This window comes from Rhinolophus sinicus, linkage group LG12 (assembly GCF_036562045.2).
Source record: "Rhinolophus sinicus isolate RSC01 linkage group LG12, ASM3656204v1, whole genome shotgun sequence".
Taxonomy (NCBI): Eukaryota; Metazoa; Chordata; class Mammalia; order Chiroptera; family Rhinolophidae; genus Rhinolophus; species Rhinolophus sinicus.
In genome coordinates this window covers 65,270,835-65,295,816 of record NC_133761.1, presented here as the reverse complement: position 1 = coordinate 65,295,816, position 24,982 = coordinate 65,270,835, and the positions used below count along the sequence as shown (strand labels likewise).

The 24,982-nt window shown below is 36.5% G+C and overlaps 1 protein-coding gene across 6 annotated transcripts in view; it reads right to left on the bottom strand.

Annotated features, from left to right (window-relative positions):
- CFH (complement factor H) overlaps nucleotides 1-20,334 on the bottom strand; it is a 52,715-nt gene extending 32,381 nt beyond the window's left edge. The window contains exons 1-7 of one of the 6 annotated variants that reach the window (XM_074317063.1): nucleotides 20,023-20,235; nucleotides 15,295-15,339; nucleotides 10,597-10,782; nucleotides 10,181-10,286; nucleotides 6,929-7,005; nucleotides 4,965-5,156; nucleotides 2,565-2,735 (exon numbers count right to left, since the gene is read on the bottom strand). In XM_074317063.1, the coding sequence (XP_074173164.1) occupies nucleotides 2,565-2,735; nucleotides 4,965-5,156; nucleotides 6,929-7,005; nucleotides 10,181-10,286; nucleotides 10,597-10,782; nucleotides 15,295-15,339; nucleotides 20,023-20,080 (835 nt within the window). In that variant the 5' untranslated portion in view covers nucleotides 20,081-20,235. Of the gene's footprint in view, nucleotides 1-2,564; nucleotides 2,736-4,964; nucleotides 5,157-6,928; nucleotides 7,006-10,180; nucleotides 10,287-10,596; nucleotides 10,783-15,294; nucleotides 15,340-20,022 lie in introns of all 6 variants that reach the window. The other 5 variants (XM_074317067.1, XM_074317068.1, XM_074317065.1 and 2 more) reach the window with 5 other exon arrangements.
- Between the last annotated feature and the right edge of the window lie 4,648 nt (nucleotides 20,335-24,982).

Genomic DNA, 24,982 nt, shown 5'->3' with positions numbered 1-24,982 from the left:
TACCTATTCCTATTGGTTCTTATCACCACTCCAGAAACATCCTTCCTGATAAAAAGCTACCACCATTATGTTAACTTCTTTTGTGAGATTCAAATCTATAAATTCAACTGCAGTTTCACACTGGACAGGTCCATATGTATAATTCAAAGGATATGCAACTTAATATACGTCAAACTAAATCATCATCCTTCCTTCAATATATGTGTGTCCTCCTGTGTGTAACATTTTAATTTCTGGCACAAGAACACCATGCAGATGCCTGGAAATTTAGCACATATTTCTTCCTCCCCATCACTCCAATAGACTCAGAAGCCACATCTATACAGTTATAATTAATGCTTATATATCTCCTCCTCTGCATAGCATACCTCCACTGTGCACATGTAACTCTAGAGGTATTGTAGTCGTTTCTCTTCTATTTTCCTGTTTTTGTTTTATTAAATTTATTGGGGTGACAGTCATTAATAATATATATATATATGTTTCAAGTTCTATAATATGTCATCTATATATTGCATTGTGTGTTCACCTTAATTGGTCTTAAATTTACACTCCATTCTGACAGAATAAGCTTTGATTATGTCTCTAGTGCTAACAGGATAATATACTTATATTAGCAATGATTACATTAAAACATAAGAGAATACATATGTGACCACCAGAACACAACTTTTATGTAAAATATGTCTTCAGTGTTTGATGTAATTGACAGTAACCACAAATGAACCTTAAATATGTTAATCTATTTTTCTCTCATTTCATTCTGCTTCATTTATATTTTCCTTTTTTAAAAAAATTAAAGTTTATTGGGATTACAATGGTTAGTAAACTTACATAGATTTTAGGTGTACAATCCTATAATCCATTATCTATGTATCCCATTGTGTGTTCACCACCCAGAGTCAGTTCTTGAATTTTTAAGTTATGACATGTAACAGAAAATGAAAAAGAAATTCTGTAAAGAAAATGATTTGTAAATGTTAAATCTTTGTTTTTTTTTTTGTGTGTGTGTGTGTGTGTGTGTGTAAATGAGTCTAGTTTCAAGAGAAGTAAACACAGGAATTGTAGTAACACAGACAGGAAAACAGAGATTTTCCATTGTTAAAACAAATATGTGCTAAGCAAGTGTTTTAAGTAGGTAGCTCCTTGAACAAAAAAGGAAGTCATCAAATCAGAAAACTTCTATGAAGTAGTCACACTACCCTGAGTCCTCATTCCGAGTAAAATTCAATTCCGGAAGTCTTACTTTGAATTCATTGAAACTTGGAATAATGGATGGTTCATTATAATGTTTATCCTCAATACAGGCAAGGAGCCTGATAGAACAGAAATGGTTTGTAAGTTACACTTGGATGAATAAATTAACTAATCAATTAAGAGTGCTCTGAAGGTAAAACATATGGCAGAGGGGAACGACAGAGGACGTGTGGCCCCCACTTTCTCAGTGTAGGAACCACAGAAGCCAGGAAGACAAACAGCTGAACCCCACACACCATCAGCCTAACACAGATCTATGTGGTTATCACTGTCTTGTGCTCATTCACCTCTTTCTAAAATATTTTTTTACTAATGCCTGAAAGACCATTTGATTGTGTAGAAGGACGTATTTCCAAGGAGTGCTGCTGGGCTCAACGAAACTTTATGAATGATATGATTTGAAGTTCAGAGGGCTCTGCTTCCCCCTGCAGTATAGAAAAAATCTATAAGAGTCACCCTCTTAGAGGCGGTCAATTGATCCGACTTCATGTATGATAATATCGTCACTTTTTTCACTCACTGCAGTGCCCTTATCAAAAGCTAACTCACTCCTTTTCTTAAATGTTTGCAAAATCTCAACACGGTTTATTACCATCTTATCACTGCATCTTCTTGCTATTCTTATACCATTTCTCAAACTCCTCAAATACCAACATTCGCTCTTGTAGGACATGATAGTTTAAAACCAACTAGGCTCAGTAGAACATACTATTCCAGATATAGTTTTTAGTGGACAGAGAAACAGTTGAACTCTTTGGGTCTATGTAACATCCTTTATGAAGCCTAAGAGAAGAGTTTTTATTGTTTTCGTTTTTTCAGTGCCTTAGTCACTGTTGATTCCTATTAGGCCCATGGTTAATACAATCTCAAATTTCTGCCACTTAATTCCATTGCCAGTGGAGGGTTTCTGTCGGGGATTATTATAATTTACTTTCTATAGCTAAATGCTGGGCAGTCTAGTTGTTTGAGAAGCGTACATACGTGGGTTTCAGAAAGCTCGTTATAGGCCTGGCTGGCTCTGCTCTCTACTTTCTTCTGACCATACCATACACCAACTAATTCATATGCTACTGAACTTTCCTGGGCCCATCTGTGTCTCTCTTCAGAGTAAGAGAACCAATTGATCTCAAGGTGGGTCTTGCACACATAAAAATTTAAAATGCGTACTGTATTCATAATAATTGATTCCTATGAACATTAGTATTCCACTCTGAGAAAAATGAACTGCTTAACTCTAAGGAGGATAAGAATGAAAACAATGGATGAAATATACAGCAAAAAGAGACAGACAAGAAACATAACATTACCTTTACACGAAGGAGTTGGCGACCACCCAAATTTAGTGCATATGGTGTCTGCTCTTTCACTGTAACCAAAACCCCTGTGACATTTATATTGAAGTCGGTCATTTTCTTTGTAAGTGTTCTTAGGATTCATGGGCACTCCGTGCGAAATTTCTGGTACTTTGCAGGAAATTGCTAAATATAAGGGATTCAATTCCAAAATGTTTGTTATCTATTAAAGGATTTGTCCAAGACATAGTTGTATAAAGATGCAAATTTTGTTTCCATTAGGTAAAGAAAGCAACCAAACCAAAGTTCTGTTTTGACTTGAATGCTTGGTGAAGAATTTATCTGCTGTTCTTAGCATTCAATTCTGAAGAAAGTGAAAATGCTGATTAAAATTATGTTGTAAATATTATTTGGTTTTATAAATTAGTCCTCTTGAAATAAATAGTGGTCAGTAATATTCATCAACTGTGTATGTAAAATTGAATACAGACATAAGCTTATTATGATAAGTATTTTCACTGAGCAACCTGCAAGAAATGCAGATTTTCTGGTTATTGATAATAGAGTAATTATTAACAGAATACTTTGTCCACTAAATTAATTTATCTCTTTGTCATTACAATTCTAAAAAGTAACTGACCCTCTGCGTTTGTGGTTTCACCATCCATCCAAGTTTTCTATTAAGAAAAAACTGGCCGTCATCTTTTTATTTTTAATTAAAGTTTATTCGACTGGCAATTGTTAGTAAAGTTACATAGGTTTCAGGTGTCATCTTTGACACCATACCTCTCAAACATATTCCCTGGGATTACAGCAACAAAAACTAATTTCCAAGGTCCTATTTTCCCACTTTCCCAATCTGTTTTCCTCTTTGTAATTTAATGACCTATTTTTCCTTGTCACTACATTGCTCCACTGAAAATCCTTCACTGATTTCCCAATTCAGTCTGAAAAAAAGACAAATTCTTCAGCCCCTCAGAACCTTGTACCAGCCTATCTTCAATCCATCACTGACATTCCCTATTTGCATCCTATACCGGGGACCCCCGAGGACAACGGGAACGAGAGTGTCACAGTATTTGCTCAGCTCTCTCTGCATGAGCTTCTTCTGACTGGTATGGTTTTCCCCTCTTTCCCTCCATCTACAAAATTCTCATTCTCCCTTAAAGACTTACCTTATGCATTGCAGTCATTGTGCATTAGGAAGCTTTCACTAACCACAGAAATTTCGTTGTAAGAAGTAAACCCCTTCCATAAACCTTAAGAATATACCATATTTGGTACACTGAATATAAATTGTTTATCATTACTGGCTTGAAGAACTAGTTTTGTTAGAAAAAAGATTTTTTAAGAAGAGGAATGCTTTTTCTCTGTGTCTTGTTGGAGGATACACTAAACTAAGAAAGTGTAAATAATTTGGAGATTTTAGGTAATGTTAAAAAATAAATACAGCAAAAATTTCTGCCAAACACATACTGGTAAAACAAAGGAAGGCACTTTTGATAACTTGTCCATGATGTTTCATTATGAAAGCCAAAATTATCTGATTGGTCATGACGCACAGGTCAGCAGTATTATAACTAAAGACTTCTTTAAAAAACTTTTTTTTTTCAGTTACAGTTGACGTATAATATTATATTAATCTCATGTGTATAACATAGTGATTAGACATTTATATGACTTATGAAGTGGTCACCAGGATAAGTCTAGTACCCACCTGTCATACCTACTTATTATAATATTATTGAGTATTTTCACTATGCTATACTTTAAAGAATTCTTGACTTACAGTTTACTATACAACTCTTTTTTAAAGGCAAATACTTATTGAATAGGGTTCAATTCAGTTCAGCAATATTTATAATAAACTCACAACGCAAATCTAAAACAGGCCAGTGCCTAGAGCTGTGTTTCAAAAACAGAATCTCATCAGGACGCAGTGGAAATAAATAATAAATCTTTGGCTATTCAAATGTTTGAAAAGCCTGTTCTGTAGGCCGGTACTAAAACTTGCAGCAGAAAGGCTTCCCAATCTATTTTAGCCATAAAAGCCGACTACAGTTTAATTATGGTGAAGAGCAGGGTCTCTGGTGTCCGGTAACCTAGGCTGGAATGTGAACTCTGTGCCTCGTTAAGCTTGGACACATGTTCTCACTTCTTTGCACCACAGTTTCCTCAATTATAAAACAGAGGTGAAAATGGTCCATACATCATGGAAGTCACTTCGGACATGAAACGAGATGACACATGTAAAGAGCTTAGATAAATTACTGGGAAATAATAAGTGTGCAGTAAACATTAGTCATTATCAGTATTCTTCAGATTCTTCAGGAGGTTCAGGGCTTCCAAATGCATGTTTCCATGAGAAATTCTAAAACCATTTAATGAGTCGAATGAATAGTCGGTGGATCTTACCTACACAATTCGGTGTTTCGCCACTCCAAACACCATTTGCCGAGCAATGTATTTCTTTAGGACGATCAAGCATGAAACCAGCATTACACTCAAACTGTACAACTTGTCCAAAAGTGTACTCCTGGTTCAGCTCCAGGGCACTACTGATAATTCTCCCGTTCTCTGGTTCTGCCACCGGTAAGCACTTAGCAACTGCAAGAAACACATGTAACTTTTTCTAATGCAATTTGAAAACTTTACCATGGAAAATATGGATATACACAATATAGGCATAAAATCGTCAGCAAGCTAAGACTGGAGGAAATTACTTAAACTTTTCTTTTTCTAAGGAACATTCAACATACCTGTTTGCCAGAGATAAATTCTGCTAAGTAACAAAAACAGTAGTGAGTTTATCTCTGATACTTTTCTATGCAAGTGGACAAAGAAAATTACTACTTTGCATGACAATTTATATTTTTGTAGGGACAGACAAGTGTCTCTTAAATAATTGAGAAATATAAAGCTTGGGGGAATTTTAAACATAAAATTTCCATGTAAGTCCCACAATCATGTAATACTATATTCCTGGTGGTGTAAAAGCAAACTTTCTATTTACTGCAATAGAGAATAGTTTTACATTTTCCTTCCTTTTCCACATCAGCGTTCAAAATAATGTGAGTGCTTCTTTTGATTTTACATAATGTTTTTCCATATCCCTTAGGTTTGAGTACTCAAACCTCATTTTACAGCAGAATGACCCAGGATGCCTGTTAAAACAGAAAGTCTACGACTATCTCCCTGCCCTTTCACCCCTGAGACGCCCAGTTAGTAGGTCTTTCGCAACCCAAAACATCCCTTTTTAACAAACGCCCCAGGTGATTCCAAAGTACAGGTCCCTAGAACATTTTCCTCTTTCCTCTCATTTTCAGAGATGAATGGTCTTCCATTCTCTTCTCCAGGCAACAGGGTTTTTGAGTGATCACATTCCTCCTTCCTTTTCTTTCTCTCTGTCCCTACTTCCCTCACTGCCTCTGTCTCTGCCCCTCCCTCCCTCCCTCCCTCCCTCCCTCCCTCCCTCCCTCCCTCCCTCCCTCCCTCCCTCCTTCCCTCCCTCTCTACCACTCCTCACCATGGAACTAGGAAACCCTACTCTGCGTGATCTCTTTTATTTCCGTGATGACTAGAGACTGGGATTACCAGCTCCAAATGTGGAAAGAGGACCTACTTTTTCCCATTCTCACTGTCTGCTTTTTGGGTCAGTCAACAGGGGCAGAGCCTCTTCCTTCCTGCCTCTTTTCAGTGGCATAAGAGCACAGGAAAAACTCCCTTGTCAGGAGAGAGGGGAGAGAGGTCTCAGTCAAGTTCTCCACGTCAGCTGTTACCAGGTCCCACCTGTGGGTGGTTGGTGGCTGTGTGCCTCTTCATTACGAAAACTGAAATTCTGGTCTTGTTTAAATCGTGATACTTGTGTTGTTTCCAGTGGTTAGAATCCAAAAGGAATGAAAAATATGGGTTTGATTTCTTAATCCCTAAACTTCGAATATTAGATCAGATGAGGTTATATTCATATTTGGTTATTGAAACACAAAACAATGTGGTAATAAAAGGGTTAGAGATACATTCCGTATTATATCAGAAGTCACAAAAAATCATTTGAGTAAGAAATATTCAAATATAGACTGTAAGGATATTTTAATGTAAAACATTTCAAAAAAAAACTTAGATATGTTAAACATTTTAATATACAGAGGGTGCCAAATAATGTATACACATTTTAAGAAAGGAAGAAAACTGTATTAAAATGATAATACTCAATATATACTGATAACAAAAGATGAATACAAGTCACGTTTGACATGCAATTACAAGAGGTGCTCAAAGTGGTTACTATCAGCGTAATTTTAATACAGTTTTTTCCTTTCTTAAAATGTGTCTACATTTTTTTGGCACCCTCTGTATTTGTAAGTCAATTTTACACCTACCTTCACATATAGGAACGTCATTGGTCCACCCATCTGCTTCACATTTTCGGAAATTAATCTCACCTACCAGCTGATACCTGAAAACCCAAAATAACAGGGCGGTGAGCTAATACGTGTTTACATGTAGTTTTAAATTTGATGCCATTCTGAATGTCTAAACTCCGTTTCAGGGAAAATTAACAGCATATGCACTTTTTTCCTTCCCTCCCTACATCTCTCCGTCCCTCTCTTCTTCCTTCCCTCCTTCCCTCTCTTCCCTCTCTTCCTTCCTTCTTCTCTTCTTTTTGTTCCCTCTTAAATTTCTTTTTATCTTTCTTAAACTCTTCTTTCTCAAGAACGGTCCTCAAGCCCTCAGGTACATGAACTTGGAATAACCGTAAACCTTGGTTCTCATCGTTCCATGCACAATACACTTTTATTTTATTGTTGAGTCAGTTTATTAGTTACACTTTACAGTGTAATAAGCCCCATCATCAACTGTCACCAAAAACAAAAGCCACACACATGACAGCTAACCACACGTAACCCATCCTTCAGTCTTATTCTGCTCTCTGACCCCCCATGATTGTGCTATTTCCTGGTCCCTTTGAACTTTTTACTTATTCAAGAATAGTGCTAGGAAAAATTTCTTAGTGTGTGGTTTATTTTCAGCACTTGTCTCCTTCTGTCCATCGCCATGCTAGAGAGTTTTCCCAGATCTGGTCATCGAGTCAAGTCTGCATATATAACCCATTCAGTGTCGAATTAATCTAATTACAGTAACTCATCAGGCCTGCCCTTAGAATCTAAAATTCTGTACTTGGAGGAAAGTTCCTTGAGGCAGGTGCAAAAGGTCCCAGAGGCTTGAGATCAAGGCAAAGCACCCTGCTCAATATTGCAGTGGATGGCTGGAAGCAAACCAGTTTCTCTCAAAATGTAAATAATGGGAAGGCAGTTTAGTGACCACAAGAGAGATCATTTGAAAAGTGCCTTTCATAAACTTCTAAATAATTCAACATAGACAAATGTTTCCTTCGTCTGCAAAGAGGATAGTCCTGCCCATTACACAAGTAAAACAAGCAATTTTTCTCCCTCAAAACATATTTTGTCTCTTTTGATTGGTATCGGTTCATTCCCAATTCTCTAAGGGAAAACAAAACAAAACATTTCAATCAATTAAATGGGAGCCACAAAATTGGGAGTCAAATATCTACTCCATGCCTCTGTCATAGAAAATAATAAAATAATTGGTTTTTGGGAGGTTCCCCCTCCCAACAGAGAAAGCAGATTTCCTGGATAACATTTTCCGTCTACACGAGAGACCCATCATTCCTCCAAAACCTCTTTCAGGAATTCCGCAAAATTCTACACAAAACCTCCCGGGCCTATCTACACAGAGGGAGGGAGAAGAGAGAAAGAACGTCCAAAGGTGGGTGGATGGGAAAAGCCAATAGTTCTGTTTCTGCAACCCAGCTTGACAAAAAAACAAAGAAACAAAAAAACAAAACAAAAGCGAAAACAAAAAACCCAGAACTTTTTGCAGAGTGCCTCTTTAAAACTTCCTGCCTGTAAGGTATTGAAGCTAGGTATCTACACTGAGTATCCTAATAAGTGGGTAGTATTCGGTTAGGTAGGTATTCAGCAAAGAAAAGGTGGGTGGGGATTGGGGACGAGGGATCCAGGTGGGCATGCTTACTGGCAGAAACCAGGGGTGTAGGAAACACATTCTACCATTAGAGTTTACAACGGGGTCCAGAGATGTGCACCCCGTCAGACAGGCAGAACATTCCGTCCGTAAAGTTCAGAAATAGCACAGAATACTTCTGTTTGCTGCCCTTGCGTGACCTAAGGACTTTTATTTCAAATACCTAGTCCTGTCAAGAGTCCCAGACTTGGTGGTGGGGACATGTACTTTGATGGAGGGTCTGCAACCGAGGGTCCTCCACACCACAGTCAACGAAACAGGCGAAGAGGGCCTGAGCAGAGGCAAGCGCGTCACTGATTTTGTTACCAACTTGTACATAGGACTTATTCCTGAGATTTAGGGAACCAAGTGGGGAAAGGCTGTGAGTATTTATCCCTTTTGCCAGGTCAAAGGTAGAACCTCAAAACGGCTACCTGGCCTGGGTTGAAAGCCCTAGTTCAGAGGAGAAAATCATAAAGTTCAGGCCCAGAGGGTCTTAATCTTTTTGGTCATGAGTAGCAAGGTGACAAGTAATGATTGAAGGTTGGGCTAAAAAATGGAAAGTATTTCTGAAAATTCTCCCCCAGGCAGTGACCAAGGAGAGACTGAGGCATGAGAACAAATACTTATTTGGGACCTACAACATATCAGAAATTCTTCTAAGGGTTTCAAGTGTGTGTCTTGGTTATTCCTCCCACCAGTCTTATGAGGTATCTGACATGTTTCTGCTTTGATAAGTGAGGAAATGGGAGTGGAGAGATGTTTTTACTAATTCATGCGGTTATTGAGTGGTGGAGTTTTAGAATGTAGGATTCCTCCAAAGCCTAAGTCTTAAAACAGTCGACTGCCTCAAATTAGGAAATCAACGAGGAGAAAATGAGAAGATGCCTTTTGTAATCTTTTGATCCTATTTATATTGATGTAGTGTACAACTGTAATGAAATTGGTTTTCCCATGCATGAGACTTTCTGCCAAATTAAGTTTTTGACCGGGCTGGAAATATCAGGGAAGAAAACACAGGCGGTAACACAATTTTAAGATTAGCCACGAAAGCCAGCAAGAGAACACAGAGCTAATGATAAGAAACCTAGTAGCATGTTTTGGTCCATGGGATAAGAATAATACACAGAGCACGGGACCTTAAAGAACGGGGTTATCATTATTTCAGTGTAAAAGTCTTGCTTCTCCTAAATTTGTATAAGGTTTTATTAAAATAGGAACCATGTCATCTAGTTTTGTTATCATGCCCCTGTCCCTGACACACTGAGCTCCCATAATACTCTGCACATAATAGGATGCCATGAGCACTTCTCGGAGTGACCCCTTACTTATATGCTCACCATTTTCCGCACCCTCCTGTCACTACATTCTACCGGAGTGATTACAATTCGTCGTCATTTTTCAATGCTAAAGGGATAACACGGTAACAGGTATAATCATTCCCATAATTTAATAATAATGTTTTGGGTTCTGTGTGTAATACCTGTAAAAATGCCCATAGAAAACTACAGTGACCTTAAAAAATATAAATTCATACTGTTCCTATTGACGGCATCAGTGATTCATAAACCTCTCTTGGTACTACTTACCCCTCATCACATGTATAAATCACCTTGGCACCGAATACAAACGCATCTCCTTCTTCAAGTTGGAACGAACCGAAGTCAATATCCCCAGGGGGTCCACAGGGCCGTTCTGAAAGGAAGAAAAGGGTACAGGAGTCGCCCGCTACACGAGGAACCACATTTTATGTACGACTTGGGGAATAAGGACCGAATCGAAGGCACGGAACAGTGATATATGGCCAAGGTATTAGAGTAGAATCGAACGCAGCTGTATGCTTGGTTTCTGAATTCACCCCCTTGTTAAGAACAGTGATGCCACTGCATTTCGTATTTAGAGGACAATAGTGACATACGTCAGGCGGCACTGCCACAATAGCCAACATTCAGTCTTTTCACAACTAAACGTTTTCATAAATTTCACCAACGTATGAATTGCTTACTGTGACATATCTTGGATGGGTTGACGGCCACCCACTCCCCTTTCCGGCACTCCATGGAGATACTGCCAAAAGTTCGATATCCAGGCCGGCATTTATACGTGGCCTGGGTACCCTCTTGATAGCTCTGCTCCTGCCAGGTGCCTGACAGAATTTCTGTCTCTTTTCTTGGTGGAGGTTCTTTACAATCTATAAACAACAGAAACAAAATAAGTGCTTAAAGTAACTATTTAAATATACGGTATGTTCAGGTTATTTTTGCTTTTAAAAATACCTATATTGTTCCAGGTCCAGCCAAATGGATGTCTTTATATATGTGTATGTGTGTACATACATACACATACATATATATAAAATATATATTTTAGCTTACAGAAATTGAATCTGCATAAATGTGTAACAATAACTTTTCCAGAGGAATACTTATGCTTTATTATTGTAACTTCTGCATTGCATTCTACGACTGATTCATTAATTTGGGAAATATTTATTGGGCACTAATCTAAGTTCTAAAGAAAAAAACAACAACAAATAAAAGAGACAAAGTAGCTGCTCTAGGGAGGAAGTTAGTCATTAAACAAGTAACCAAGGAGATGCATTACAGGTAAATAAATTTTCTTTAGGAAAATAAAGCAAGGTAAGATGATACAAAATTATAAGGAAGCATTTCAAATAAGACAGAACATTATGAAACAGAGCAATCATTTTTCGATAAGATAAATAATATTGAAAAAGTCTGGCAAAACTGATCTAGATATGAAAAAAGAGAGTAGCCACAAATACTCATGATCTGGGATGAAAAAGGGATGTCACTAGAAATCTTGCAAACATCAAAAGATCTTAACAGAATACTTTAAACAGTAATTTGGCAACACACTGGAAAATACTGATGAAACAGATGAATTCTTAGAAAAAATGACAACAGAACTGACTCAAGCAGATTTTACATACCTCAAGAGCTCTAGAACCAAAATGTACAAAAAAAAAAAAAAAAAAAAAAAAAAAAAAATATATATATATATATATATATATATATATATATATATATATAATAAAACCCTCCAGCTTCCAGTTGTAGAATTAGTTGGAGTCACCCGCTGCTTTTACAAAACATACAAGGAGAAATAATCTAGCTATTAAAACCTGACCAGGTTAGTAAAAAAAAGGGGGGGGACGGGGGGCAGGGGACAGAGAAGAAGAAAATGGGTAAAAGATTTGAACAGGCATTTCATCAAAGAGAAAACAGCCAAGTGATTTGTAAACTTAAGAAAAATTGCTCACAATAAAAAGGAAAATTAAAACCATCATAAACCATGAGTAGCATAAGATGACGTTGGTAAAAATTTAAGAAGTCTATAAAAATCCCACCATTTGGGAAGAATGTGGAGTACCAGAAACTGCTGGTGGGGAGGAAAACTGGGGTCACCATTACAGAAAAGCATTTAGCAATCCATGGTGCAGTTGAAGATATGCATTGTTTATTACTCAGAGACTATATTCCTAGGAAGATATCCCAGAGTCAGTTACGCACATGTGAACCAGATTCCATATATGGTAACATTTATGATTTTTTAATAGTCAAATGGAAATGACTCCAAAGTCCATCAATAGTTGAATGGATAAAAATGTGGTATATTCATGAAATGGAATAATACACCAATGCTGCAATACGACATGAAAAAATCAAACGAAGGATAAAGACACAAAGGCACATCAACTATTACAGGATTATTTCATCTATATAAAATTCAAGAAGAGACATATATATTAAGAATGAGTACAGAGGCTGTGAAACTATTAAAGAAGAGAATAAACATGTAAATTACCATAAATATTCAGAAAATGTTTTCCTCCAGAAGGAAGGTAGGGGTATTAATCTAGAAGGAACCCACAGGCATTTTCTGGGATGCGTAAAACGTCCCACTTCTTGACATGGCGATTATAATTGTTTGAAAGTCCATTCATAGTTTATTCACTCATATGTTATATTTCACAACAAATATATTGACGTAATAGAATTTGCATATACTGCATGATTCTGATTTTGTAAAAAACATAATCAACTAAATGACATATAAAGAGAATGCAAGCAATTAACAATGAAGATCATGACCACTGATTATAATTGCTAATATTTTTAATACTTCCTACTGCTTCATTTAGATATAACTACCCTTGATGTTAGAATGATTACATTAGTAAACCCCCAACACGTTACTTTTCAAAATGGCAAATTCAAAGACACATACTTACAACCATACATATTTATTGCTATTATTTTCAATGCTAAACTCCTCTTATTACTTGGTTTTATAATAATGGTTTAATATTCTATCCTGGAATTTCTTTTTAAAAGGCGAGGGGGGGAATAATCAACTGAGCCAGATCCCATCATGGACATACCCATTATTAAAACGTTTTACAACATTTCATTGGACAGAAAGCTCCATGTGAAACTACATTTTATGTAATAAATAATACTTGTATGGGTTTTCATATGCACTAATTTTCCTCTGATCTTTTTGCAAATTTTTAGCACACTTATGTTAGGGAACTTTGTTATAAATGATTCCACATTACAGTTTTGGTTTTTATAATTTAAGTAAATATACATTTTCTCCACTAGATGGTGGTAATACCCTGCCGTGAAACAACACAAACTGCCCACCCCTCCCAACTCCCAAACAAGGTTTTTCTTTTTCTTTTTCTTTTTCTTTTTTTTTTTTTTAATATAAGTTCATGTTTGTTTTCACATGAAAAAAATTTTTGTTTAATTACAGGTTACTGTGTGTTTTTCACTTTTGACATTCATACTACTTCATGGTGGTCATGTTATTAGAAAAATAGCTTAATTTCAAATGTAGATGCCAGTATTTTGAGTAGAGAACTATTTTCCATGAATAAGTTAACATTTTGATAAACTTAGTTCCTATTCTATTATTAAGCTAAGGCAGGGAAAAAGCAATATAATTGTTATTAATTAATTTATTCGATTTAAATTATTTTTATGAACGCAGTGACCTATCAAAAGAGAATCCAGCCACAGAAAAAAATTCAGCCTGTTTGCCAGCCAGAGGCAAATAGTTTCCTTTTGATTGTTGAGATATTTCCAGATAATACACTTAAACTTCTAATTCTTGATTTCTCAAATTTAGTGCATTGGTTTTAACAACCAGATGTAAAAGACAAAAAGCATATCTTTCACATAATCTTTGTACAATATTTACTCTGTTTATATATGTTTATGATATATCAAGAGTTCTCATGTTGATTACCCTTTTTACTTAAAATAAACTTAAAAACTTCATGCTTCTTCCATGAACTTTCAATGGCATCTCTTGACTGTGAGAAAAAGATGTTATCACCCCTATTCCATTTTTCCATCTTTCCACTGCCCCAGATCTTAGCTCTGATTATGATCAACGTCCACCTTGACTCTGACACCTTTTTTTTAACCACAGACTAGATGGTTGGCTTCATTTCATCTTTCAGCCTTTACTCAGATATTATGTCCCCAAAGTGACCCACTTATCTCTAGTCTCCAAGATGAGTCCGGCTGAAGTCTCCACACCCCACTTCCCCACTGCTGTTATTTTCCCTCAGCCCCTACTTTACTTCCTTCACAGCATAGCTCACGGTGATTATTTTTATGTTTCCTAGGGTTTCATCTATCCTCCCATCAACATAGAAGCTCCCTGAGAATAAGGATTATCTCTGTCCTGTTCTTCACAGTGGAGGGATTTTCATTATTACCCAAATCTTATAACTTCAAAATTACCTCCTGTTCACTTTTGTTCTAATCTTTAATATATGGAGTATTATCAACTCATGTCATAACAAAAATTCTATGGGAATGATTCACTATACTGTGTTCTAACAGTAATTAAGCATATCTTACAGCATGACTTTTATTTGCCTGAATTGACAAGTAACTAACTGTTCAAGATCAGTTAAACCCCATTCTCAAAAATGTCTAATTAGAACGTTATTTTAGCCCAAGGAGTCAGACTGATGGTATGTATGTCCACCAACAACATCTGCTTGAATTAAATGGACAGTTCTTGGAAAAATAGGGCAGAGGGTATATTAACTAGGTAGCATAAAAATATTTTCAAAAGATAGGAAACATTTTTTTGAGGTAGGATTTATTTTAAAGCTTGCATTATTTTTTTTTAACAGCCATCACATTTCTCAAGTTGTAAGTTAACAAGTAAACTAAGTTTTCTTATGTCTAAGTATTTACTTGGGTTTAAACAATGAATACTTCATCTGATGTGTACATAGTCATTTAAATTCCAATTAATTTTTTCTTTTGCAAAATATTACCTGGGTGAACTTTATATTCACTTGGTCTGACTTTCCAGTTATTCAGTCCATAATTATTCAGTCTGTAAATAAGGAGTACAGATGGATTTGGCTACTGGACTGGAAAAAGGATTCATTTTACTTGAATTTGAGGGACAGAGTTATAAAATTTGGGTCAAACTTAAAAACAAATATACTTATATTTTAATAATCATTACTTCATTTTTCCACTTTCAAATATTAAGGGGGTATTATCAACACAAACACAGAGCTAATTATTTGTTTTCAATGTCAACATATCTATAAACTGTGGTTTGAAAAGTATTCTTAATCAAATGAAATAAATCAAATCATGATAAAACTATATATTTGAGAAAATCTTAATCAAATTTGTACCTGTTTGCTTGGGTAGACTAAGGTTGGTCTTTTTGTTCAATTGATCTATTTTTCCAAAGTTATTTGGGAGAAAAGAAGAACAGAGGATATTACTTTTTAAATAACCTTATTCTAAACTTAGTAGATATTATAATATAAAGCAAAACTAAAAATCAACTTAGAAAGAAAATAAATCCAATGGGCAAAACTGAAATAGCAAAAACAGGTCTTTTATGTTACATTTCTTTCCTATCTTTTCCTTGGTGTATATGCATAATACTTATATATGCATATAAATGATATGATTCAATGAGCTTTTCAAAATAAGATATTCATATTTTACAAATAACATGAGAATAATTAAAGGTAAGTTGGAAAGTTATATATCTATTATATGTATGAAGAAAAGGGTATATATGTAAAGAAAATATCAGTTGCAATGAACGTTTCAAAAAATAAACTGCAGAACAAGCAGAAATTATGCTGCATTTAATAAGCATGTGAAGAAATAAAATTATATTTTTAGAATTTAAAACGATGATTATACAATTTCTTTTTAAAATTTAACAGTGAAAAAGACCATAAGATAGTTGCACGATGGTAAGAAGCAAATGGGGGGAATAGGGGATAGCTGCTAGAAACTGGGCAGGATGACAAGAACATTATAATTACGATCGAAGCGAGTTATTACCAGGATACAGCTTGAAAATTCCACTGAAATCATGTTTCTTGAAATGTGTAGTATTTGAATAGCTAATACCTAATGCCAATTATTGCTCATGTCAAAATGTCAGCTTCTTAAAATAAGTTGTTAGTATATATGGAATAAGTTTTCATAAGGCATGACAGAGAGGAGCTTAGTCACAGACAAGGTAACATTAAAATGAACAACCTGAAAATTCTGTAGCAGGAATGATTTAGCATCTGAATAATTATCGTGACAATCTTGGGGATAAGTATGAAGAGAGAAAGGGAAGAAAAACACAGCTTGTACTGAATTATACCTGTGATACTTGAGGAAGTTCAATTGATGGAAGAATTAGGAAAGTGAGAGGTGATCCCAGTCAGCCAGTTTCACAGAACTACTCTAAGTTCTTTATATACACACTTGATGTATGCTCAGTCTTAACTGTCCTCCTCGTCCTCATCTAGTTAACTCCTACTCAGCCTTCAAAACCCTACCCAAGATGCCACTGTAATCCTGTTATGTTTCTCTGTCTTCATTGCCTCTCTTACAAGTCAGCTCCTCAACCTATCCCACCACATCCTCTCAATCTGATTTGGGTTTCTTGCCTTCCCTAAATGACCCCAGAGTCTCCTTTGTTTCTCTCCAGCACAATGCTTTATGTGGCAAAATACAGTATGTTAATAAAATGCAATAATCATTCCTTTTGTTTTCCCCACGAAGTGACCTCCTTTTGGAAAGATCTAGTCACTAGTGCCTGGTACTTAGCAGTCAATCAAAAACTGATCGTTGGATGAACCAATGAAGGAATGAATACGAAACTGTCTCTGAGCCTTTCCAGTATCTCTGGAGGTTATGGCTAAGAAAACAGTGCATAACACATGGTAACAAATACAAACGATGCCAGAGGAGATGGGAACGAATGTTCGGTGTGCTCCAAGCTCTGCTGCGCAAACCCAGAGACTAACACTGGTGATTCCACTGGCCATGTGTCCTAAGTTTGAATTGATGTTAGACTTCTAAAAGTCAGAAGTCTTTTTAATTTAGCGCAAACTAACTTTTGGGAGCCTTTGAAAGAACATTTCTATAGTCACGTTTCTATCTACTGTTTTTCTGGTTAACAAGGTCGATGAGAAACCTGGCTCTCTCCGTTAAAATGTCCCAACAAAAGTGCTCTGTCAAATCTTTTATTCCCATTTCCCTTTATTATTTTTGTGAGTTTTTTCCTATTTCATTACTTTCTTTGAGCCATTTTTATAACGTTTCCTTATCATTTTAAATGAAATGGAACACTTTCCCCTCTCCCCATTACATCATGTCCTTTTTATGCACTGTTTTCTTAGACTGGTTACAAGTTGTTAAGAAATGACTAAAGAGCACATTAGTTGAATGGACTGGTTGGCAGAATGTCACAGGCCAGGCAGGTGGGGGAGGGTGTGTGGTGAGGAGGAGGAGGCACAGTGGGAAGGAGGAAAGCGGCAAAGCCTGCAGAATCAATCAGGGATTGAGCAAACAAAAATGGATCAACTTAGACTTTGGTTCCAGCCATCGCAATCAAAGCCAAAATGAAGAATCTTTACTAACCTGGGCTTCAAGTTGTATTTGGGAACTTACTTCTAGCTAAGAATAATTTTAGCAATACTTAAGCCATTCAGGTCTAGGTTAATGCAGGCAAAAGAGGAGCACATGCATTTCCAGCACATGCCTCAACTTCAAATAACAAGGCTTGCTTGGGCACTGGGCTCCCTCTCGCGGTATTCCTACGGCTGTTTTCTGCATCCCTTCTCCAGCACTCTCTGTAACACTTCATCCATCAGACCTATTTTACCTGGCAATACCTCTTCCAGAACTGCATCGTCTGTTTCTTAACCTTGTCATCATCCATGTTGACCTTTCCCCTACTAAAACTGTTGCAGAAAAGTTATCAAAACTTATACTAATTCACAGTAAGCCAATTTAGTTTCAGGACCGGTTGGCAAATAAAAAACACAACAGCCATTTTCCATCCACTGGAAATGCATGTCATCTTTCTCTACTAGCTTGTGCATTATGTGTGCATTTGTGAAAATCATGAAGCTAATCTAAGTGTTGCTTTAACCATGAAACTTGTACTTTGTCTGTTAAAAAGTAGCCAGACTTAAAGTCATTCTCATTGTAATATACAGGGGGTGCCAAAAAAATGTATACAATTTAAGAAAAGAAAACGGTATTAAAATTGTAATACTCAATATATACCAATAACAAAAGATGAATATAAGTCATGTTTGACTTCTGTAATGACAAGAGGTGCTCAGAGTGGTTACCATCAGGGTAGAGACACTTCTGATGACAGTGAACTACTGCTTGAGTATACATAACAGCTCTTAAAATGTATATAGCTTTTTTTGGCACCCCCTAGTGTATAGGGCTCAATTCACCTGCAGAAACCATCACATTTAAAGAAACATTGACGAAATATAAAACACAAGTGAAGTAAGTCCCCTGGAATCTATTACATGAGAAAGGAGTTTAAACCCATTTTATTTAATTTTGGTCACTTATACTTTGTAGCACCCAATTTTATATAATGTTTCAAATTCCACTTTGTAATCACTGAAATAGTTTAATGAAAACTGGCATGATCCTTCAGTTTTAAACACGAGCTAGAGATAAAACAAGTCTTCCTACCGTGACAAATGGTAGCTACACAAAACCTCAGCAAACAATATGTACATATTGAAATGCAGAAAGTATTCCTATTAAAGAAAAGACAACCAAACTTATGCAAAGAAAAATGTATTTGTAACGACTACGTAGTAACACTGACATTGCTCTGGAACTTTCTGCCAATAAATAATAATTTCACTTTTGAACACTAACTGTCATATTCATATGTGCAGGGAAATGATGCTGTACTTAGTTTAAAAAGTGTCTGGAAATAAGGTTTACAAGCTAAAAATCAAGCTCTAATATGTTAGAATGCATAACTACCAAAAGGCTCTAGTGTTCAAAAAATATTAAACACATTTGAATAAATGCAAATACATTACTAAAGGATACAACTGAAAAAAAAAAGATATCTGCCTTTATTTTCTAGATGGAAAAGTCCTCAGGGACAGAGGTTCTGTTATTTGCTAATATTCCTCAATGCTTAGAGGCTGACGTGAGTAAGAATTTCACTCAAAGTCTGTTGAGTTAGAGAAAAGTTTTGAGAACATGAATGCTATGTAATTAATTTGGTTTAAAAATGTCCATCAACTATCACATAATTACCTATCATGAACTGGGAAAGCAAATTTCCTCCAAGATTATTAATCTATCGAGAAATAGTGATAGAATTAAATTTAATTATGAATCCAGAAATTGTCTTACTGATATCAGAAAAAAATTCCTACACTCATTCACTATACCTAAAGAGTGCTCTTCTAGAATGTATCTTATATAGACCCACGGGGAAAAAAATCCTGTTGAACAGCTCAGGTGTTACAAAGCCTGCACATTCAATTGTTTTTTCAAATGTATATAATATTTTCATTCTAATGATACAAGTAATGCTCGTCTACAAAACTATTAAGGTCAAGGAAATATCAGTTCTAAATAATAAATGACTATTTCTTTAAGAAGAATTAAATTCTTCATCTAAAATAAGTCCAACCATTATATGATTTGAAGGTTTTTATTGTCTAATTTATGTTCTGGTTCTATCTATATTCACCTACTTCTTAATACTTTCACATAAAGCATTTTGCTGAAAATTCTAAGCAAATAAAGTACATTATATTTTATGACAATTACAAGGGAAGAGATTATGCATATTATAGTTTTCAAAAATATTTATTAAGACATTTTCTGGAATTCTACATTAAATAAAATTGTGCCAAATAATCAGAAATGACATTCAAATAAGCTGCTTACATGTTTTAAACTTCATAATGGCGAAAGTCACTCAAGCAGTAAGCTACAGGGAAATAATTCAATCACATTTTCTAGACCAGATTTTTGTTACCACAATGGAAAGCATATTAGCAAATGTTTGATAACACAGTTACAGAAAAAAAAAAAAAGTTTTTCTTTTTTCCTCTTACCTTGTGCCACACAAACAGTCCATAGCATAAGCCACAGAATTTTTGCTGCAAATCTCATTTTGGGGGATCTGTCAGGGGTACATTTAATAACTGACACTGGCTCACACACTGTCTGCTCTGTAAAAAGTTGTGATTCGTTCAGGAAAGGACTCGCTCCAGAAGGAAGTTGAAACACAGCTTAGGAAATGAAGGGAAGACTAAATGCTCCGCCCATCAGAAACGTTTATAAAGTGAAAGAAAAAAAAAAAAATCTCACCCACAAGCCCCAGCAGTGCCAGAGTTTGCACAGGCTCTCCCTGTGTCCCCTCCCGAGTATTAACACTGTGACCTGCTCTTGCTTTGCTTTTATAAACCCAGGCAAGTTTTCTCTGGAACCTGTTCAGGTTCCTGGAATGGGCAAAGCAGTGACTGGTGATGTCCTCTGGAGTCATAAACCTTCTAATTACTCAAACCCCATTCAGGTCTATTGTGCGGAAGCCTGAGGAGATGAAATAACAGAAACTCTTTTAAAAAACCCTTATGGAACTAGAGGTTAGGCAATGCTTTCACAATTGAGCCCCGGACGACGCGGGTGAACTTGGCTAACGCTGTGCTGGCTGATTTGGGGAGGGCTGCTTCTCCTGCAATCATGAAATTAAGACTTCTAAAGACTTGTTATAAATGTGTGGGAAGCAACAGGTTCACGCTGACTAGGCACTTGGTCCCAGCAGCGGTGACACTGAGAGCAAACTAGTTTCCAATACTATTTACAAAGAATTATTTAGCATTCGTCGGAGCATATGACCTCTTTTAATGCCCTGAAATCTTATAGTTCATTATATCAGGAAAACTTGACAGAGGTTTTCCAAAATGTGACAACAACCCTGAAAATTTATAGGAAGCAAATCACCAGTTGTGAACTTGGAAGGACTTGTCTAATATTTCAATAAAAAGTAACAGATTTAAAATCAAACATGCTAAAGAAAAGACTGAATTATTTTTCTACTTCCTCTGTATAGGAAATATTAGAAAATTGTGTCATGTGAAGAGATAATCCAAAGAGTGTTCGACCAAAAATGTAAAAAATTGAAGGTATGATAGAGTTAATAAATACACATATTATGTTAAGTGTCTAGTTTTTATAATGTTTGTGGTATTTGTCAATTTCTTCAAAGTTGTGATTTACTAGTATAATAATTCATTTCTAATTTTAATTTTCTTTTTTCCCCTCTAATTTTAGGTAAATATTTACTTTCAACCTAATTTTTGTTCTCAGTTTGTGGTCTTTTTTAGGGAGGTACTTTCAAATTATATGTAACACCCAACAAATTTGAATCTTTCCTGATTACAGTGCAGTATTAAAAGTAGCAGGTAACAATCAAGGTCAGTCTATACTATGAAATCTACAGCACCTAAATCGCCTTGTGTGGCCTTAAGGACATATTTTAAAGGGACAGTTCTTTGCACCTTTGATATTCCTGAAACTAAACACTGCATGACATTTTTTGTTATTGTTTCATGATAGGTCATTGGTAGCTATGGCGTCTGAACCATACTTATAATGGCAGCCACAAACAAGTTAATGCTATTTAAATTTAAATTTAAGTCAATTAAAAAAAAAAAATCCAGTTCTTGACTTCTACTTCTGATCAAGCTAGAACATAGGCAATTTTTATCTTTCCTCCTTTATTACATGACAAACAATGCATAAGCTACCCCTGTATAATCATGGCCTAAGATAAAGGTCATCTTTTCGATTTATTTTAGGATATCTCCTCACTTACATAGAGGAGCCCTAAACATTCTAGAGTTCTCTTTCCCACTTCTTAGAGGGCTAGTACCTTTACTTCTTCCCAAGGGGACACTGCTAGCATAATCCAAGTTAATAATTTGCATAGAAGAACGGCTGTGGTGCATTTTCTTTCATTCTATTTGGAAGGAAATGAAAACACACAAGGGCTTCCATTCCTGTTTATTGCACTTATTTTATTAGGTGCTTTTCTAAAACTAGATTGCAAACTCTCCAAATCATTCACCCTCTTCGAGGAAAAAGGAAAAAAACACACACGAAAAACTACCATCTCCTTGGCAACCTCCTCAGTCCTATTGGAGGACATTCAGAATCTCCTTAGTGCCGTTGGAGGACATTCAGAAAACCTTTCAGCCCTCAGAGAAAATTAGTTGTCTCTGCCATGCCAGCTGCCTTTTCTCATGTCCAGTTTCCCAGGTTCCCAGACATTCATCCAGGGCACAGCACCTGACATAACTGCACATTTCTGAGTCTTTTCTGGGCTATATTAAGAATCTGTGAGCGGTCACTTGTTTGGCTCTGACTGAAAGTGCTTCAACTTTCCAAGCTCTACCGATCTAGCAATAATTGCTGATTAATGATTGCATTTTACGTGTCAGGAGCTGTATTAAATGTATTACCTACTTTACTTCCCTCACACACCTTACAGAATACTATGATCATTCTATTTTTATGCAAGTGACTTAAGTGATTTACTTAAGATTAGAATCCAGACTGTCTGGTTCCACAGTTGGACATTTCAACACTAGGGTTACCATCTTTCTGACTCTAACTGTGAATTATTCCCAAACATTGTTACCAATTTTTGCTCTGAGCAAAGAAAACTGTTGGAATTGGTCTTTTTCTCGTCTCTAATGAGGACTCATAGGGACACAATGCAATGCTTTGTGTAATGATACTAAGCTGCACTTTAGCATTTCTTTTGGTAAGTTAACCCTTCTAAAAATATCTGATAAATTATGCAATGCAACATATCAGACAGAAATTTTTATTTCTTGGAGAAAAAAATTAAGTCTTGCCTACGGTGGTGTGTAGTTAGTTGAAAGTAAATGGTTAATAACCCAGGTAATACTGTGTTTCCCTGAAAATAAGACCTAGCTGGACAATTAGCTCTAATGCATCTTTGAAAATTAACATAAGACCCGGTGTTATATTATATATTATATTATATTATATTATATTATATTATATTATATTATATTATATTATATTATATTATATTATATGACTGGGTCTTATATTAATATATGCTCCAAAAGATGCATTAGAGCTGATTGTCCAGCTAGGTCTTATTTTCGGGGAAACACAGTATAACCAAGGAGGTCAGCCTGTGTGTCATCATTTAAAGGAAATTCAAATATGGAACGATACTTTAGGATTCACATTTGTTTAAATGTTGACATGTACTCAACTGTCAAAAGGAATAAAACATCTGTAAAAATTAGCCTGGGTACATGACCAGGTTTCAGTAGGTTAGATGTATGATTCTATTTACATCATATCAAAAGCTACTTGGTTGCTGCAATGGAAGGGGGTGAGCGAGAAGATGTGACTGTTGATTGACTGGGAAGCTGGACCTGGGCGAGCAGAGGGGCTGCCTTCTTGTCCTTGGAAGTGTGCTCTGCCCACCATTCCCACAGTGGGAGCTATTTTGAAGGACACAGCCTTGAGAGAACAGCATGTTGTTGAAACCATCTAGATGCTGCCAGTAGACATGGCAGAATCAAGTTAGGGCCTCTCTATAGACTTTTAAGATGTGGCAGGCAGGTGCGAAGATCTACTAGACTTACAAACGCCAAAACCATCTTTGTAAGTAAGTTCCCTTGCTTATTAGAACTGCCACCTGCCAATCTGAAGCCGTCTGCCTCTTTCTTCTGTCTCTACCTGCCCTCTGTGTACCGGGGCCAGTTTGCAAACCAACAACTGGCAGACCAGACAGGAGACAGAAGAAATGGGTTTGGGGAAAGAGGCATCCACAGGAGACATTCTGAGGTGGCCACTGACCTTTGTGTGGGGAGGGGTGGTCCGTATGTTAGATGCTGGGAGACCACCACGTGAGTACAGGATGCTCCCCTAGTGCCAGCTGCTTTAATGTGCTTGTTTGAGGAATTGTATCGTGCTGCTCTGCAGCCAAGAAGATAAACGAATGGCTGCTGCAGTATTAGCCTCTACCGCGGGCCGTTTGGCTGGCCACTGACCCCAACTAGAGGCTGAAGCTCAATTAGAAAGTTGGAAGACGAGCTGAGGTTAGAGAAGGGCAAGCATTTGTCCATGATTCTGCTGGCTTCTGGCTGGCAGACAAGGTGGGAAAGCAGGATGACAAGTCAAGTGGAAGCCCGTCACATGACATTTTTCAAAGCTGAAGGGGCACAAGCTGCCCAGGATTAGAGTCTGAACTCTTGTGACAAAGCCTGATTAGGACGCTAAGAATCCCTGGGAAAGTGAGGAGAGCAAAGAGGAGGGCATTGTGGTGACTGACAACGAGAAGGATGGAGGGCCTCATGCAGTCCTGGCCCTAATACAAAGGAAACCAAATAGCAATCACCCTAGACTTCTGATAATAGAGAAATATACCCTAAAACTCCTAGGGGAAAACTTGCATCTTTTCTCTGTCCCTTGAAGTTGTAAATCTTATCATCTCTTTGAAATGTATACACCACAGGAGAGATTTGCCCACAGAGACTGAAGAAAATAAAAATCCGGTCCACAGCCTACATAAGATTGTCAAAGGCAAATACAAATCTTGAAAGTCTTATCCACAAACATTGGTAAAAAGCTTTGGCCTTGTGAGTGGGTCCTGGATTCATGGCTAAAGTTTAGGAATGAAAACTGTGGGGTCTCTGTTGTGTCTGTCTGTCTATCTACACATGTCTGTGGATATGCAGCATGTATCTGTGATGTTTTTTCTATCTCCAGAGGGTATTGCCAAAATTACTTGGTAAAAAAAAAAAATGTTCTATTTAATTGTGTTACAGAAAAAAATGAGCCTTTAACATCATTAATGTACTTTTGTAAAACTGAGACTGAATTTTCTTCCCTCTGCTAAAAGGATGGAGTTTTCTTGGACTGTTGGTCTGTTCTTGATAAGATTATGAAAGGTTTATCTTTACCGTTTATGTAATCTGCCTAGAAAACAAAGATTCTGTGTTTTATTGGAATAATTTCCTGTGC